The following is a 13,141-nucleotide window of genomic DNA, read 5'->3' on the forward strand; positions in this document are numbered from 1 at the left end:
AGGGAGCCAGCATATGATTGAACAATGTGAACCATTTTCAGTCACAGCAGTCCCACACAAACTCTGCTCTGCTCTCTGAACATGCTCATATTTTTAGTGACTGTTGAACTGAACGCATCATTTTGAGTGTGTCAATTGTAAACCTTTTGCAACAGGACTCACATGTGTGTTTTGTCAAACTATGTTCCCCTCTCATAGTTTCCACCTGTTAAATGACAACAGGTGTTACGGTTTAATGAGTGACCGTGTTACCTGGTGACAGCAGCGACTGAAAACATGAACAGCACATGTAAGTGTAAAAGCATCCAATTTAAAACACAAGAAGAATTTGTTTTTATTATCAAGGGTGACCATTAATGTAAGTTATTATGATACTTTCGGCTTAATATCACCAGTTAACATGGTCACTCAATCTTACACTGAATTCCTGCTGCCACATTGGAAACAAAGTTTGAAATGACACATCGAGTTGAAGCATAAAGAAAAACAAAAGAAATGAACATGAACTAGTTCATATCTTCGGCCACCTTATTAGCTAGAAAGGTGTACCTAACATTGTAGTCTTCTGCTGCTGTAGCCCATCTTCTTTAAGGTTGGACGTGTTGTGTGTTCAGAGATGCTTGGTTGTAACGTGTGGTTATTTGAACTACTATTGAACAGTCTGGCCATTCTCCTCTGACCTCTGACATCAACAAGGCATCAAGGCTCACTGGATATTTCCTTTTTTTGGACTGTTCTTTGTAAACCCTATTGATGGTTGTGTGTGAAAATCCCAGTAGATTAGCAGTTTGTGAAATACTCAGACCAACTATGTCACATTCAAAGTCACTTAAATCACCTTTCTTCCCCATTCTGATGCTCGCTTTGAACTCCAGCAGCTCGTCTTCACCATGTCTACATGACTAAATGCATGCGTTGCTGCCATGTGATTGGCTGATTAGATATTTGTGTTAACGAGCAGTTGAACAGGTTTGATCTACTTAATTTTAATGTGTGAACTAACCTTTGAGCTAGTCGCACCACGCAGTAGAAATGAAGCAAAAGTAACAAGATCACAGAGTCCTTATGTACTTGTCCAACAATGGCACATGTGCAGTCAAATTTCCGACATTTTGGAAATAACTGACTTCTACGTAAATGCTGCTGGTTTCAGCAAAAACACATACTTTAATGACCATTTGGTCCAAGAGATGGAGTCTTCTCTGATTATTAGAACCAGCCAGTGATCACAAAGCTGACACACGCCTGGACAGCTACAAATAAATAAAAACTGTGCAAAGAGAAAGCACACACACGGCATTAATAAACCTACTGTATGTATGGTAATGGATATACTCACAAAACAAAAAACTATAAAAAAAGGCTATAAAAGCTAAAGGCACAGTTACAATAATTACAGAGAAACAACAGGACGTAAATTATTTTGATTTCAAGGTCTGAGACCATATATCCTGCCAACTTCCCAGCTGGCAACTTGGTATTTACCAGCAAAAATAGACTGCACAGGGACGGAACGGAAAACAAATGAATAAATGATTGTGTTTTCTACCCTGAGACAGACAGTAGGTGGAGTTGAGAAGATGGAGAGTGGAAGCTAAAGAAGGAGGAGGTTTGGGCGGAGAGGAAGGAAGGAGGGAAAGTGGGTGGGAACGAGGGAATGGGGGAGTAAAGCGCAGAGAGAGGCAGAATTGGAGCAAGAGAGAGGGAGAGAGAGAGGGAGGGAGGGGGGAGAGATGGTTATTGGTACGACTGTTTCTGCAGTGACTGCCCAGAGATGATGAATGGCCTGCAGATACGGCTGTACAGCTGAATGCAAACATCTCTATTGTGTACACTCTGCCTTCTGTGATTCATCATTTGTTTCTGTCCTGCCTATGTTTTTCTTTCAGATCCAGCAAATGAGATAGTGGAGGCGGCAGGAGTCAGCAAACGCATCTTTAATGACCACAGATGAATCCTGATTATATTATAGCACTTTATCATTATCATGTGACTGTATCTTTGATCATACTTCAAGTAAAACATAAGGCTGGTGTTCGTTATTTTTCTTATTGTCGATAAATCCCTCAAAAAGCACTCAGATCTCTCAGTATTTGCAGTAGCCTCAAGCTGTTTGTTTTGGAGACATTAATCTTCTAAAATAAGTCACATTTATATAGCTTTATTATTTAAAAGATTGAAGTAATTTCCAAAAACAGCTGAGCATGGTAGTTTCTTTAGCTAACATTACTCACAAAGAGTAAATGGAGTGCATTTCCTGGGGGCTATTTTTACTCACAGACCAAAACACACTGCTGGTGCATTATTGGCGACACAAACATCCTGAATGCAGGACTGACTTAAAATAAACTACAATATCCGTGTCCATGGTCATCCAGTGAAATGGTTCACTAATGGGAGGATTTTCTTTTAATGCTTTCCTGACAGACGGTTTATTGAAGTAACACTACACCTGTGGTTCAGTGGAATAGAGTGAAATCAAGTGTCCTATCTCTCTATGTTAACGAATGTGAAGAATCAGTTGTGTGTAGGTTCTTCTTTGGCCCATGCTACGCCCTCACACCAAGTTTCATGAAAATCTGGCCAGTAGTTTTTACAAACAAAGAAACTAAACCAAAAACACAACATCCAAGACTGGCCTCCCCTCAAAAACGACAATATACAGGCAGCAAAATACGACTCATATATACATTTTAATGGTGGATGTGATACTCAGGTTGGGAGGGAGTGGAGGTGGAGGTGGATGGGTCAAATGAATGGTGGACTTTCACCCAGGAGAACGGGGTTTGTGTCCTGTGTGAAAATGGAATTACGGTCATCACATCTGTGAAACCCCATGTGGCATCCTCTGAGTCCTCTAATTTACATCAACCCGCATAAATACGCCGTCGAGCGCCATTATAAGTATGCCAAACCTATGGGCGGCAGTGTAGGGAGAAGGATAAAGCCATGCAAGCCAATCAGAATCCTCAGAATCAACAACAACAACAAATAACACGAGCGACTTTCTTTTCCTTTCAAAACAACTAGATAGAAGAGCGTGAGAACCGAAAACCCCGTTTCTCCCAGTTGACACGACAACAAATAACCGGAGTTTTTAGAAATAATCGTTTTCCGTGATAAAAACAGGGTTTTCGTGTAAATGAGAGGCCAAACTGCATGGAAATGTCTGAGTTTTCCCTTCGTGTAAACGGGGCCTGAGTGTGTCCCTTCCTCCTCCTCTCCTGTGTGTGGTCTATTTCTTCCTCCTCCTCTTCTCTGGCTGTGGTTTCTCTGTCTGCAGGTGTCTTCCATTACGTTACTTTGGATTAGAGTATTTATGCCACTGCAGCCAGGTGCTCTCCCCTTTCTGACCGCTCCCTGGCTCTGCCCTGTTCTGGGCTCCTCTGTCCCCAGTAAGGTTTGGTTTGGTTTGGGTTAGCTTGATGCTTTAGGTTGTCCTTTGCCTTTGTTCCACACTATCAACACTCACACTTCTCACTCATGCACACCCTACACCACTGAAACATATGCTTCTACACACTCCATAACCTCAAATCCTTTATGATTGTTTAATTTGGTCTAATTTGGTTTAATTTGATTTCATAAAGAATTGTTTAAACAGATGTATATGGTGTGGACTCCCTTTTTTGCCATGACTCTCAGAGCCAGGTCATGACAAGTCACCCCTGTCACAACTTCCCTTCCAGATTTCACATACATTTATTTTACTTTTTAAACTGTCTTTTATAAAGCCTTACAATGAATTATTTCATCCTAAACCTAGGTCAGTGGTTTTGTAGCCTAAATGAACAGAAACTGCAGCCGTACGTGTATGTATAATGACATGTGTGCTGTTTTAACAACGCTCTCTCCTGTACCGTGAGCCACGAAACGCTCATTTTGACAAACGCTCATATCATATCGTGTTGGTATAGGTACTATTGACAAACGGTTTATTCTGTCGTTTAGGTTAGAGATCTTGTTGCAACATCCTTACAGGAGATAAAAAAAATTGTTTTTCATCACCTGTGCACTTGTGCAGGTGTTAGAGCAAACAATAGTGTGAAAAACATCCCAATATAGAAGTAGTAGTCGTGACAAACTGATAAAAAACAAAGTATAATATTTCTTATATAACTGATGAAGACTCTCTGAAAATCTCCTGCTTGACTAAGCTCCAGTATTCTCATTAGGTCTGATATTCGGCACGTGTGTGGACATCCAGTCGCTGAACTGGGTCTTTTGTGAATGGAGACAAGTGTGCTCACAGTCCAGGAGGTCGACAAGTCAAACAAGAGTTTAATTGTGTCCCTCTTACTACTTGTCAAACTTTAAATACATTCTCTGGCTCAGCTCCTCCTATCTCCAGCTTCACGGCACAGATAGATACGTAAAGCGATGGTTTATTAATAACTACGTTGGCTTTTACTTTATGTATCTGGGTTAAATCACAGTAATCACAGCTCTACAGAGAGAGAACAAGTGAGCAAAAAGAAACACAGAAAAATAGGGAATCTGTGTGTCTTGGCCAAGTTGTGGTTGTTGTTTTTTTCTGTGTATTCTGCTCTACAGTACTTTATAATTTCTTTCAAATCTATCACTGGCCTTATTATGTTCCATTTCCATCTCCTCCTGTCCCACTAGAACTTTCTTTATGCCCTACTAGGACACAGTCTTTTTCTGCCTTCTTCCTCTTTTATGTTCCTCTAATTTCCATCCTGCTCGTACTGTACTACTTGCTCCTACATTCTAGACAACTCCTTCCCATTTTCTCCCTCTCTCTGCTTAATTCCCATGCTTTTTCTCCCTGCCTATCTCCTTGCTTGAACATTAAATGGTTGTTGGCAGTGTCATTGATTGATTGTGCGGCAGCCTATTAGTCCACAGGCCAGCTCCTATAGCCTTCTCCTAGAAAGCCTGTAAGGTAATCTGAAAATCATTCCTGTTGGTCTGCAGTCTGTCCCCAACTCTGAATATGGAACAGCATTTCCAAATACATCAAATAAACACAATTCACAAATCACATCATAATGAAACAATATCCATTCAGGTACCTTGGTTGGGTTTACTTATAAGAAACAAAGGCTGGAAAAATGTAACATTTCTTCAGCAGAGAGGTGAGCCTCTGGTTTTTACAAAGCTGTGGCTGAGCTGCAATAAAAACTACTTTTCTATTTTATATCCAGTTGCCTCAAAAAGTATTTTCTTTTCTGATCGGGTAATGTGCTACACACAAGATCTCCAACCTGAATAGAATAGACCGTTTGTCAACCAGTACAGCGGAGCCTTCTAAAATCAGCACACACGTCATTATACAGACACCTACAGATCGTGGTTGTAAGGCTGCAGTTTCTGTGAAATTAGTCTACAATACCACTGACCTAGGTTTAGGGCAAAAAAACTCCTGGTAAGGCGTTATAAAAGAAGTTGAAACAGTAAATAAATGTACGTAAATGTTGGAAGTGAAATAATTACGAGGGTGACCTGAGCCCAACAAGTTCTCCAACATAAATGACAGAAGAGGTCGTGTGTCAGCACCACAAATTACAGCACGTAGGTATGTATCACAGCTCGATTTTCACGGCACATATGTACGTGTACGTTTTTTTCGCTGCCTGTACACACGGCCTATATTGACGTTTTTGATGGCCGTACAGGCTGCGTGAACTACAGAAGTTATGTAAAAAATTGTTCAACCCATCGGCCTCCCTAACTTCTTAGTGTACTTCTGTGTTGTGTGACTGAATATTCACATTAGTGTTTCTCCTGTACTGTGGTGTTCTTTTTCACTTCTACTTTGTCCATTATCCTCATTTAATTTGTTCTGTGGTATCTTATATTTCATATTTCACTGGGACTTTTAACAGAAAGGGGAACAAAGAAGTGAGAGAACCATTTTTTTTTTAAAACTGCCAATGACATTTAATCTCTAATAAATAAAATAGTATAATGCTGGCATGAGTGCAGCGTGCTGAAATGCCAGATCTCAATTACCAACTGCATAATAAATTGTCTGGGGACTAACGTTTGTTGTCTCAGACCCTTATTTACATAAAACATCAGAAATAAACATATGTGGGAGGATGGTGGTGTCGACTGCAATATCACTTTGGGATTTTTATTTCATTTAAGCAGAAAATGAAAGGAAATCGTTGTCTTTTTCTGTTTATTTTTTTCTCTCAAATGAATAATATGTTATTCTGTAACAAAGCTTAATTTGGAAAAGCATCAAGATCCATATCTGTGTGTTCACCTGCCTTACTGAACACACCAATGTGATGTCATCTTAATACTGATATATCACCTATCATAGCTGCTCCCACCTCTTGAAGTGTGATCTCTGCTCTCTCTCTGAGCCTCATACGTCTGATAAAGCCTCCAAGATCGGCATCACTTTTATGGGTGAACAGCTGCAGCCGAGGGAGCACAAAAGACAGCTTCTCAGGAAAGGTTGAGCTAACGTGGAGCAGCCATCTATGACTGAGACATTCAAGTGTCAATGCAACAGAAAAGGGAGCAGAACCCTTGAACCCTCATCCTTTCTAAATGTTAAAATATTGCTAAAGGTCACGGAAGAGCAAAGGATTTCTGCAGTTTTTCCTTAGAGACTGGAAAAGGGAGATAGAGGAGAGGAAATGGGGGAAAGGGTGGGTAAAAGATGTAAGAGTAGATAAGGAGGACTTTGACTTTTACCCTGCTTTACTAAAACATGTCCACCCTGACAGAATCTCCCAATAAAGACAAAATAAAGGGGGCAAAGAGGGAGAGCAGCATTTAAAGAGGAGGTAAAGAAAGTAGAGGGTGAGGAAACGAGCTGACGGGATGTAAAAAGATAAAAGATGGAGGATGGCGAGGGTGCGGTAGGAAGAGAAAGTAGGGCAGAGGCAGGAGGAAACGGTACGCTGATGTTCTTTAAAGTTGAGCCATCACAACCACTAAATCCCCAACGCTGCCTGCCAGGACTCATCCCGCCTCGTCCCCTGGTACCAGCACACCTTTAACAGCTTCACTCCACACCTCCATATGCATCTCTCTCCCTCTGCTCTCTTTCACTAGGTTGTCTCCTCTTCAGCACTTTCTTATCCCTCTCTGTGATATGTAGTGGCAGAAGGGAGAAGATTTATTAATTATTTTCCTAACCCAGTGCCATTACCACCCGTCCTCTAGTTATGACTGCACCCCGTCCCTCTAGTCACTTGTTCTTTTTCCTTTTTGTCTCCCAGCAGCTGGGCTCCTCCTCGCTTTCAGTGGTTCATTTTTTTGTGGGTCATCGTCTGTTCAAGTCCCTATGTTGGAACTATTTAGACAGACGCACACGCGCACACACACACACACACAAACACAGAAAACACACTTTGCAGAGTCTCTTTGCAGTGGTTTCAATTGAATTTAATGAAAATATGAATTAACATTTTTTTGTGGGTCATCGTCTGTTCAAGTCCCTATGTTGGAACTATTTAGACACACGCACACACACACACACACACACACACACACACACACACTCAGAAAACAAACTTTGCAGAGTGTCTTTGCCGTTTCAATTGAATTTAATGAAAATATGAATTAACAGCGTGAATGTCATTCACAAACTAAAAGTTATCCTTTCCCTTAGAGCTGTATTAGTTCATGTCAGTGTTTTTTTTGCAGTACACTGCACTGTGAACTCGTTTTTATATTTTCATATTTATTTTTTATGTCTATTGTCTATGTGCCAAAAACACTTTCTGCTGTAGAATAAATTTTCTATTTTTACAATTTTATATTTTATATCTATACTTTATTAATCTGACATTCCAGAGCACAATGACTGTGAGCCAATGCAACTGAATTTTGCTCAAAATGCATATTTGTATGTATAACTGAAAGACAAAAAGGTCTGTCTAAGTCTTTACCACAATTTCAAGTGAAGTACCAAAACATTTTTTTCATATTAAAGCTGTAGCAATACACTTCTCATTGAGTCCATGAGTCCACACCTCTGTTTTTAGAGCTTCTTTGCTGAAAGCAGCCAAAAAACAAGCTTAAGCTGCTGTGAATAAAACCAAAACAATCAGCTACAAGATGATTCATAAAGCTCATGAGAACTTTAGAGCCGAGTGATTATTCTCTGTAGGTCCGTCACTACGAACACAGAAATTACACATACAAGTAGTCAAGTGAGGCATTATTAATATAAGATTATTCATTAGAGCAGCTTTAACTACAGCAAACATATTTAAATGTTGAATCGTGTGTGGCTGGGTGAATAAACGACACTGAAGGCGACATATTTGGACCTTTATGGCTAATTAAAATCTGTTTGCTTCATGGTTTTCATCCATTATATTTTACAAATCTTTCTTCGAATAGGAAGCTTTTAACTTAATAAAATGTTATATGTGTGCAAGAACTTTGACAAATGCCCATACATCCTTTCATGTAGTTTCTGTTAAATCCCTAATCTTTGGTGTGAATCCATGCAGCTGCATCACTTTAAAAACAACTTTGTGCTTAGTCAGCACATCAAGGATAAATGTGACTAGACTGGGACACACCGTGACTTGAAACTGATGCTTAGCCAGGATGACAAAGCAACATCCCTTGTTGCACTCACAGCGATGCAGCACATCATATACATCCTCTATATCATAAGACAACACAATGTGTGTGGAAAGTGTTGCCACATCATTGCACAACATCAAACGGTTACTGAGGTACATCACACACGCTTGGAAAAGCAACATCAGACAGACTCCAAAAGAAAAAAACAACAACATCTGAGCTTGTGTGAGCTGCCAAGAAAAATAATGGCATAATTATCATATAGTAAAGGGACTTTGAAGCAGAGAGAGACATCATTGACATCATATATGTATATAAACACCTTAGGATGTTCTTTTCTGCACTTTGCTCTTAAGTATAAGATACTTACAAATTGAATACATTTGATGTATTCTCACATGTTTGCCCTCTTAAAGTGATTCGTCAAAAATCTAAGAATATTTTTTCATTTATCTTCAGGTAATCAGTTTGCTCTGCAGTTTATTATGATCACATATGCCGCTACCTGAAAGTAAACAACACAATTTCACTGCATGTCTTGATGTTTTCTGCCATTTTTGGCAAATGTGTCTTCCATACTCCTCTACTGCTTTACATGTTGTGTAAGGTAATACATATTGTTTAAAATCAATTTCTCCTTTTCTCCTCATTTAATTGCTGTGATTAATTAATTCTGCTTCTGTGGAGAGGTGACCTTCATCCTGTCTGTGGGTAAGAGGCACATGGTCTTTGTCCTCACGCTGTGCAAAAACATGTGTGATCTGTTTTTTATATGCTGTGTCACGAGCATTTCAAAATAAGCGACAGAGGCTTTCTTCAACAATACAACAATACTACACACTGTGAGCTCTGTGTTAAGTGTTTCTGTCATGTGTCATTTCTTTCAAATAATGAGATGATCACTAAATGAAAATAACAGGGTTCCTACTAGCCTGACGCTGACAGATGGTCTGTTACACCGATCCATCTGAGAAGCCGTCATTAGAAACCGTTTGGGATTAACAGACGCTTCCCTGTCAATCACCGTCTGTGTAGCAGTCGCCTTCACCGATCTGAATGTTGCTTTATGCCGTTACTGGTCATCAAACACACTTTAACTACGCTTGTACCTGCACAGCACACTGATTGGTTTACAACTGGCTATTTGGACACAATGCATGCCTGAAAAGATGGATTTGTGATCACTGGGGATCATGTGATATGGTGAGAATTCATCTACCATGCAAGCAAAGGTTTATCAGCTAAAACTAAAGCCCTTTTCAAGCACTTCCAATGCACCTAACATTTGAAAACTTCTATCTAAATTGTTTCTATGTAATGTATGTGAATGTAACTGCAAAAATAATGTTACCAGAATTCCTTTTTATCAGTGGTGAAATGTGACTACTCTAGTACTCTCTAGTACTGTACTTAAGCATAATTTTGAGGTACTTCTACTTTACTTGAGTATTTCCATTTTAAGTAATTTTATACTTCTACTCCACTACATTTAAGGGCAAATATTGTAGTTTTTACACCACTACATTTAGCTGACAGCTTTAGCTACTTTTTAATGTCAAGATTTAACATAAAAAAACCTTACATTACATTACATACATTTTAAGTGATCATTTTGATTTAAGTGAGCTATTTTTATAAATGAAACCTCTTTACAGTGTATTAAGTAGTTAAAATGAGCCATAATCTTCTAATTTAAATGCTGCTTACATAAATGCATCAATGAGAATAATACAATAATATATTTGGAATATATATCAATCTGAGTGAGGTCATTCTTCATAACAAGTACTTAAAACTTTGATACTTTAAGTACATTTTGATAGTGATACTTATGTACTTTTACTTAAGTAAGTTTTGAATGCAGGACTTTTACTTGTAATGGAGTAATTCTGCAGTGTGATATTAGTACTTTTACTGGACCTGAATATTTCTTCCACCACTGCTTTTTACCCACAGCAAATTATGTATATTGACACTTTGTATATTTTAAAAGGTGTTTATAAAAACTTTCATTGTAAATTTTAATAGTGATTTTATGCTTGCTAGTGATGAGTGATGATTTTAATGCTGTCAAAGATCAGCAAGGCTACAAACCATTTAAACAGTTTACATGTCTGCATGTAACCTATGAGTGATTGTATGGATTAAACACCAGATTATACAAACAAAAATGAAAGTATTTTAATATTTATGCATGTTTCTAACCTTGAAAACATAGCAGTTAAAGCGCAGCCTTTTCCAAACTTTCAAGGCGTTGTATGAGCTCTGAAATAAATATTAGCATTTAAAATAAGGAACTATTGTGCTAAAACCTTTAATCTGAAAAATATCCCAATAAGAAATATAAGAAAGCTTGTAACTAGGGTTAGTTGGCTTTGTTTTATTAAAAAAAGTAGTATTTTTTTCATTTTTGACCTCAAATATTCAAATTATATTGATGCAAACTAAGTTTCTCTACCTTTTCACAAGAGTGAACTCCAGCCATCTGCATTATATTCACATTAATAGGCAGAAGTTTGTAATACATGTGCAACATCACTAGAGTAGACACACAGATGACAACATCTTCTCTTAGCAAACAGGGAAGTGAAATAAAATTGCCACAGCGGAAAGCACAAGTCACCATACGTTGCATGCCTGTAATTCCAAGTATGTTAAATGCTTACTGAAAGCCGCCACAGCCAGTATGAGTGTGACCACGATAGAGACCCAGGAGACCCAGAGCGCCTTCTTCCTGTAGCTCTGAGCCTCATGTGGCTTCAGGCGCATGCTGCTCTCCAGGAGACCTGCAGTGAGACACAGAAAACTCTGTTACAAGGACAATTCCTCCTTTTCTCTGTGTCTGTGATGAAACACTATTTTATATCATCTTTTATTGTGTGATCATATCAGTCAGAGGAAGCATTGGTGGTCATTTGACCTTGTCCAACAGTTAGTATATCACACAGGAATAAAACTATTAAAATCTGAAGAATCAATACTGAAAGAAAAGTCCCCTTTATGTTTTAAGGTTTGTTGAAAAGCCACCACTGCTGCTCGCACTAGGTTGACCAGTGAAAGAGCAGTGTGGGCTGCAGACTACAGCTGTAGTTTCATGTTTGGTTGATTTTCTCCATCAGAGAGATTACACCATGTTAGAAACTCAAGCCCAATGTTATTAGAGTTAACAAAAACTAATGAAATAATGAAAACTAGAATTGATTGACAAAAACTGAAATAGTTAGTTAACTGAAATAAAAATAAAAACAAGAGTTTTGGGGGTTTTTTTAATGACTAACTGAAATTGTATTGTGTGGTTACAAAACTAACTAAAACTCACTAAAATTAAAGTGAAAATGTTTTTTGTTTTTTTTTATCTTTGTCAACCGGGATGTCTACACGACACTAACACTAAAACTAATAAAAACTAAAATAAAACTAAGCATTTAAAATAATAATAAAATTTAAAAATTTAAAAAAACCTGGCAAAGTCACTCTAAAAACGAATTAAAACTAACTGAATTTGAAAACAAAAATTCACAATGAAATTAAAAATAAAACTAATGAAAAATCCAAACCTATTATAACCTTGCTCAAGACACAATAATTCTGTTAGGCACCAAAATTGGCTTTGTTAGCATCTTTTAGCTTGTTGGCAGTGGCTGCCTCAGCATTAGTGGTTAGTGTAGGAAAGTGAAAACACCTCTCCAATGACAAACTTTCCATGGATAAAGACAATGTAGTCAAGGTCAGACATTATAGGGCCATGAACAAAAGAAAAACACATTTTTGAGTCAAGGGGCTTTAAAAGTTCAGGGTTGTGTGCTCATCTACAACACTGAGCTTCAAAGTCTGCATGCACACTAGTGCTCAAAATTTAGCTGTCACTTATAAATGTCCTTATTTTTGAAAGAAAAGCACCATTTTTTAAAATTAAAATAACATTAAATTGACCAGACATACAGTCTCGACATTGTTAATGTGGTAAATGACAATTGAAGCTGGAAACCATCAGCAACCGTCACACCTGCGTTCCAGTGGCACATCTATCTATAAAAGCAAGAAGTGTTTGTGTGTGTGTGTGTGTGTGTGTGTGTGTGTGTGTGTGTGTGTGTGTGTTTGTCTAGGCCTAGGGCATATCTCGCTGACCGTTAGTCAGACTGACCTAAGTTTTCGTATGTGGCTTGCGCATGGCACGAAGGTGTGCATCCTCGATTTTGAAGATTTTTGAATTAATTTTTCAAAATATCATTATTTACATAGGACGTGTTGCGGCATTGCACTGTTTCCGATCGGACACCTTTTAGGGGAGCTCCGCCCCATTGTGTGATAGGCCTACACTTGGTCAGTAACACAATTCACTCTGGATTTCCACGCCTGACTCATCTCATCTGTAAGTCTATTTAGCTTCGATTTTCCAATAATATTCTAATAGTTTCTAGCAAATATTAATGTTCAACCTTTATGCGCTGGATGGTGTGGTACCTTATGAAAAGTAAGTGTTTTATGGAGTTGCAGACATTGTACTGGTCTGCATGTAATGTATCTCAATGTAAATCCATGTATTACCCAATATACACTTTGTATATTAACACTAGGCAAGAGTATTACACCTCATTGTACATCCCACACACAA

At 38.4% G+C, this 13,141-nt stretch overlaps 1 protein-coding gene across 1 annotated transcript in view; it reads right to left on the minus strand.

Moving 5' to 3' along the window:
* The window catches only part of LOC131979358 (transmembrane protein 163a-like), a 92,386-nt gene that overhangs the window by 69,534 nt on the left and 9,711 nt on the right, over positions 1-13,141 (minus strand). The window contains exon 2 of the mRNA XM_059343313.1: positions 11,193-11,312. Within this exon, the coding sequence (XP_059199296.1) occupies positions 11,193-11,312 (120 nt within the window). The remainder of the gene's footprint in view (positions 1-11,192; positions 11,313-13,141) is intronic.

This window comes from Centropristis striata, chromosome 10 (assembly GCF_030273125.1).
Source record: "Centropristis striata isolate RG_2023a ecotype Rhode Island chromosome 10, C.striata_1.0, whole genome shotgun sequence".
Taxonomy (NCBI): domain Eukaryota; kingdom Metazoa; phylum Chordata; class Actinopteri; order Perciformes; family Serranidae; genus Centropristis; species Centropristis striata.